General features: G+C 41.5%; 1 protein-coding gene across 1 annotated transcript; it reads right to left on the reverse strand.

Annotated features, from left to right (window-relative positions):
• Positions 1-1,507: 1,507 nt before the first annotated feature.
• Positions 1,508-6,548, reverse strand: rx1 (retinal homeobox gene 1). The gene is made up of 3 exons (XM_068591594.1): positions 6,242-6,548; positions 2,694-2,947; positions 1,508-1,996 (listed from the first exon to the last, which is right to left on the reverse strand). Exons 1-3 carry the CDS (start codon positions 6,546-6,548, stop codon positions 1,508-1,510), a joined length of 1,050 nt encoding a protein of 349 aa, XP_068447695.1.
• Positions 6,549-6,808: the final 260 nt, after the last annotated feature.

Consider the following 6,808-nt stretch of genomic DNA (forward strand, 5'->3'; position numbering starts at 1 on the left):
TCCGTAACAGATGGGAAAAGACCAATATTGTGTCACTAATGACCATAGCAGCTACAATCCATGTTTCTCCTCCTTTGATTGAGAAAGAAGAAAAAAAAAATCATGACAAAATGGTTACAAGGGCCTATTTAGTGCAGCCTGAGACTGCCCCCCCCTGCCTCTTTCAGACAAAGAGGATACACTTGGATCAATTGTGAAGAACAATGACTGAACTATGTGGGGTGACGCATCACACAGGGCTCTTTCTGCTGCCATGCACGTACACGCAGCCACCCAACACTGAGCTGCCAAGAGGTCTTCTTCTCCAACAGCCACTCAAGCAAAAAGAGAGTTACTCTGCTCCCTGGTCTTTCTTTCTTCCTTCCTTTATTGTATACTTCCTTTCTTCTTTAAAGCATCTTAGCAAATCAGAAACTGTGCAGAATTGTTTTTGGTATATTTGGTCCACTTCAAAGGTGCCATCACACTCCGACTCTAATACACTTTCCCACCAAACAGTTATCTATTTTACAGCGTAATTAAGAGATTTTCCTCTTCCTGTATATTGATAACGACGACACTTAGCCCCACTGGTCCTTAGCTGTCATCTTCTTCCAGTCATACCAGGTTATCTAAGCTATAGGCTCTAATATCTAAACTGTGTAACCAGAACTGTAATTGGGGGTTAAGCTTATACACATTTTTTTACAAAAAAGATTAATGAGACCTGCATTTAACAGTTACAGTCAGCAATGCTGCCTTGAGTTTTAAAAGCTGCTCTCACATCAGACTGAGACTAGACTTTCATCCACAAAGTACTCTGAGACTCTGATTAGCGGACCCATTAAATTGCGACAATTGGATTAATTAGTAAAAACACAAACTTGGTGAAAAAATGGGGAAAAGGAAAGAACGAACAGCTGCATGTGATAGTTGACAGGCATAACAGCAAAGAACATGAGAACAATAACAATACTCATATTTGGAGGATTTTCCTTATATCTTAATTTCCTGTTCTCAACATTTCTCGGCATTAAAAAACTATTTTGCCATTTCTTTTATGTATGTTCAAAGTGTATTTGTGACCCCTGAAAACTTGCTGCCTGCTAGACAATTAGACAAGGATGGAAGTGCGTATTTATCCATATGGAATTGTGGCTGTAAAGATATGATTGATAAATAGTTGATCGGGAAAGACATTTTCTTGCTTTCCGGGGTGCAAGAAGACATTTTCTTTTCAATGCAAAACACGTTTATGTTCGAGAGGAAAACAGATATCTGGTAATTGGTGGTTTAAAATTAACAATACTATAGAGTTCACTTGTCTGCTTCATGTCCTTGAGATGAGGAAAGAAAAGAAGAAAAAAAAGAAAGTCGAAAGATCCTCCGTTTTCACAGTTCAAAATCCATTTCCTTTGCTCTGTGGGTATCAGATAAGTCACAGCCATATTGTTCAACATATTACCCTTCAACACCTTCAACACTTGACTTTCCCAATGTCATTCACATGGACTGCCTGGTTGTTTAGTCACATGGGATGCCAGGTCTTGTCCATAGATTGGAGATGTTCCTTGGCTTTCATTCTCAGAACGGCGATACTGGAGCTGCGCTGGTCCACGTCCTCCAGAGGATATTTATCGGGGTACGGTGCTGTGCACTGATAGGGAGGAGGAGCCATACTCTGCATCCCCTGGCCCATTGACGGATGAGGATGAGAGTGAGGATGAGGAGGATGAGGCGGATGAGGAGTAGAGTTGAGGAAGCTGTGGCTCGGGTAGCTGGGCTGGAGGCCCTGAGCTGGACCCATGAAGCCCGGGATGCTGTGGACCGGTGTGGCGCTAGACAGAGGAGAGGAGAGCCAGGGGTCCAAGGGGAGGGAGTTGGACATTGCACCCATGCCAGTATGAACCGGTGGCGGGCGGTTGAAGGAAAGCATCGGCGAGTCGTGGAGCTTCATGGTGCTGGCATCCATTTTTTCCTGCCGACGCCATTTCGCTCTGCGGTTCTGGAACCAGACCTGGAGGACGAAAACAAGTTCTCATGACGCGTGTCTGAATATGAGGGACGCAAACCACTTCCTTTTTTTTGTATTCAATCGGTATCGAAATATACATTTAATGAAACTACATGTAATGGGCCATCACTTGGGATGTGTGGTGAATGATGGTCCTTCAAGTATGTAGTGACCCAAATACTCATTGTAACATACTTGGCAAAATATTAAAGTAATTTAAGCTCCACACAGAAATAATGTTCAAACTAAAGTTATTGAAATGTAGCACACACAAAAATCTTACAAAACCCTTTTTTTTTCTACTATACAAGCCACCGTACAGTTTAAAAAGTGCACCTTCTTGTCCTCAGATGATGTTGTGATTGTGTGTTGCTACACTTGGAAACACACACAGCTTGTGTAACCTATGCAATCTCCCCACCTCAATACCTACAAGCCAATGGCCAAAGTCCAAAAGCTGGCGGGCTGTCTTTAAGTCTTTAACAGTCAGCTCTTGACTTGTGGCTGTCGGATTATCCTACTGTTGTGATATATAAAGGAGTAAAGTATAAAAACAAAAATAAACCTGAATACTTATTGATGTAAACAAATAAACAAAACAACATATATATATTTGGTTTCATTTCAGATGTCAAAGGTTCTCTGTGATGTTGTCTGTATCAACTCAGGACTCAGGTGGTGATGTTGTGGTTCCTCCTACCTGAACTCGGACTTCTGGGAGGTTGACCTTCATGGCGAGCTCCTCGCGGCTGTACACGTCCGGGTAGTGGGACTTCTCAAAGGCACGCTCCAGCTCGTGCAGCTGGTAGGTGGTGAAGGTGGTGCGGTTGCGCCTGTGCTTCTTTTTGGGCTGTTCCTCCTTGCATGGCTCTGGAGACTTGCCTTCATCACTCTCTACACTCTTCCTCAGTTCACTCAGCTCCTCATCACACTTGTTTGTGAAAAAGCCGGTATCTGTTCAGTACGCGGGAAAAATGGATGAGGAGTTTGAAAAATGTGGGCTTATCGAGGCGATATTGTACAAATATGAAAAAGAATTTAGAGGAAAAACCAAAGCAGAGTGTTTAGTGGAAATGAAGAATGTAGTGCTCACTTTCCAGTAGAGCAGACATTAGTTTGACACTTGCAACAATAGGCTACTGTAGGTCAGTGAAGCAAGCAATCCCTTGAACTTCAATGAAGCTCAAAAACATTCCTAATCGGATTTAGAAACGTTGTTTCCAGTGTTGATCGTCTCTAAAGGTAAAGCATCTTGTGCTCACAAAAAAAACATTAAAAATATATACGCCAAGTCAACATTTGTGAGCAACAGCCATTAAAATGCAACTGTTTACTGACAATACAGGTTTAAGTGCAACCGTCTTATGATAATCCTTCAAGGCAAACAGTTTCCCTTAGTCTTCCTATTAATTGTTCTTTCTCTCCCTCATTCCTGATCCACCATTATAGTTTTGGATATCACTTTCAGCTTCAGGGAAGTACAGAAAAATTGACACAGACAATAATTAAATCTTTAACAGTATGAGTCTAACCAGCAAGTAACTGAATTAAACAATATTCACAATGCAACTGTGTGTAAGAAATACAATATTAACCTCTGAGCAGAGATAAATCATAGTTTGGTCCTGATGTTACACAACAAATATTAGTGGAATAATATAGAATTTACTATGTTACATATTATAATATAAATTAAAATTTAATGAACTATTACAGTATATTTAGGCCAAAAATGTAGTTGTCTTCTTCAGCGGATCAGTATGCCTCAGAAAAAAAATACAGTTTTTCTTGAGGGCAGAAGAAACAAGTTGTGAACACAACAATTATATATTATCACCATCTAAGTTGACACAGTGAACTTGTCAGCAAACTGTTGCATATTCACACAACCAGCAGATACGGAGCATCATTAGCATTCATGTGTCCACCGGGCAAATGTAAGTACAATATCCACTCTCTCTTTGTTCTTGGTCTCTAGCAACTTCTGAGGGAAGTATTTAACTCTTTAGCTGCTTCATGCTCCATTGTGTTAACCAGCTATCACTCATTTTGTCTATCTGCCACTTGGTGCTGAGCAGGTAGTGTACAGTTGTGCCTTTCCACTGAAACTGCTGCCTTGCTGTGGCTAAAAACAATGCTCTGATTAGGTGAGACAAAGCAAAGCAGTAGATTCACATAAACCCTCACATATTATTTCCCCACATTTGTGTGCTCCAGAGAATTACCATATTTTATTATAGCAGCTTTGACTCATATGAGCATTTCTAAAGTCAAGAATGAACCATATTGATTTAAACATTTTTTTTTTCTGACTAGTAGTTTTTCTTTTTTTTAGGTTTTCTCAATATCATGGTCAATACATGTAGCATGTTGCTGCGACTGAGATGTGTGTATGGATAAAGTAGGGAGGGGGGGGGAGGTCATTGTGGTCCTTCAACTGGCAAACGGGAGCCGAGGCGAAGGCAGAGCAGGATCTTCAGGGGTTCATTTATCCACCTCTCATTAAGCAGCTATGACAAAGGCCAGGCTCTGACAAAGGCAGAGGTCAGGTCTGGTTCAGTGACCAGCTCTTGGCCTGTCAGCCCATCACAGCCACTGGTCTGAAGGCTGCCCACTGTTTATCAGCCAGCAGAACATCTCAGAGAGGAGAGGAGGGGGCTGACTGACACCAAACACACAAAAATTACTCATTCAGGGGGAACTGGGCTGACTTCACGGGATAGTTACATACAAAAGAGTGATGTCATTGATGTTGATGTATGTTAATCAAGAAAAACTGATGTCTGCCTGGATTCAGTGACTGAGTTTGAATCACTTCATTTTTCTGGACAAGGTATATGTTATATTTATGCGTGTTTTTTTTTAATTTTTTTTTTACACAAAATCACTAACAACCTGCCAGATACTGCATGTGGAAATAGCTTCAGATTAAACATGATGAATTTGATTCTGAGACAAAACGATAATGATAACACCCGAATGAACTACTGTACAATCTAATCTGCGCAGAAGAGAAGATTAGGGGAATTCCACCAGGGGATGGGATTGGGTTTGGGGACATAAACCCCCTACACCATCTTGTCCTGCGATTTATCTCCCAATCTCAGAACACACAGTCCATGCAACAGGCTCCACATGGCAATAGTGTGTGACACAGTGAGTCTGAATCTCCATGCGACTGGTTTTGAATGGATGCACATTACATCCAGTGCTACCTTAGCTTTATTTAAATAGGTCAGATTTGTAATCATCAGTTGCCTGTTAGTCGAACATAGGACATTATCCCCAAATTATGTTCCATTGTTAGGTTAGTTTGTTTCTCATTGTCACTATGGTTATTAAACTTATAGGCCTCCAGTGCAAATGTGTCAACATGAAACATTTAGCAAATCAGCAAATTTAAGAATAACCCTTTTTGTGAAGATACCTCTATTCAAGTGGCTATATCGTGTCAGAAACTGTTTGTAAATCTAACGGTTTTAGTATTACTTTGTCTTTTTAGTGCATGCTCTGTGTGTAATATACATTGTGCTGTTGGATATGCTTCCTCATATCTTATAGAACACTTCAATGTTAACGCTGTACCTCAAACTTAATAATATTTTTTCGTGAAGATACCTCCATTTATGTGACTATATTGTGTCAGAAACTCTTTGTAAATCTAAAAGTTTTAGTATTACATTATTAGTATGTCTTTTTATTGCATGCTCTGTGTGTAACATATGCTGTTTATTATGCTTCCTTATATTTTATAGAACACTTCAATGTTAACGCTTTAAACTCAAATTTAAGCTTTGAAGTTTTTCATTGAATCCCAAGTTGCTCTTTTTGAACCCTGATAGACTGAATCTGTGTTCGTGGCCAGAAAACTTTATAGTCAGCGGTCAAGTTAGATTTATTATGTTTGCTCACAGGCATCAATATCCTAACTTCATAGCAGCCAAATCAATTCTATCAAATCCAATTAAAATCTCTGAAACACTGAACCCAGAGCTCCGTCTTATCCAGCCCTCCAAGACCTGACGTCCTGCTGTTCAATCAATATCCTTGACCATCTCATATGTTTTGAGACAAAAGATCAGATGATTCGTAATCTTCATCTTCAATAACGAACTTTGAAGAAACGTCTGCACCGCAGGAGCTCAACTTAAAGGTGATGTGAAGCTACTACTAACTAAATGCTCTTATTGGTGACGTGAGTGTAGAAAGCTCTAACAGGAAGAGACCTTCAGCAGCAGCTTGACTCACCGTGGTACTGCTGCTGCTCTGCGCTGCCATTTCTCAGAGAGGAAAGGTGCCCGCTGTAGGCCAGGTGGGATGAGGGTTCCTGCTGCCTCCCAGGCTCTGCCAGGCCATCTACGTCAACTTTGTGGGGTCGCGGGGCCCCAGCAGGGCTGAGCAGGGGGTCCTGGTCTTTGCTGAAACCCAGAATGACATCGATGCTGTGGACGCGGCCCCCCACAGCGACGCCCCCACCTTTCCCCATCTCGTGGAAGTTGCCGGGTGAGAGGCAGCTGTCGTCCACCATGCTCATGGTGTCCAGTGATAGATGCATCCGAGCGTCTGGGCACTAAAACCAGTAGAAAGGGGTTTAAGTTAAGGACTGGAGGTACAGTAGTGGGTCAGATATTATTGGTGACCAGAGATGACTCTCTGTTGTTCCATCTAAACCCGCTTATCCTCTGCGGATGCCGGGGCTCAAGTTTCTATCCTTTAGAGCTACAGTGCTGACGAGAGCGCTGATGGACACTAATGACACAAGTTACTTCTTAATCCTGTACTTTTACCCTTTTTTCAGAAATGATCAGCACTAAT

This window comes from Clinocottus analis, unplaced genomic scaffold (assembly GCF_023055335.1).
Source record: "Clinocottus analis isolate CAN_PGR_092001 unplaced genomic scaffold, fCliAna1.0.p SCAF_25, whole genome shotgun sequence".
NCBI classification, from domain to species: Eukaryota; Metazoa; Chordata; class Actinopteri; order Perciformes; family Cottidae; genus Clinocottus; species Clinocottus analis.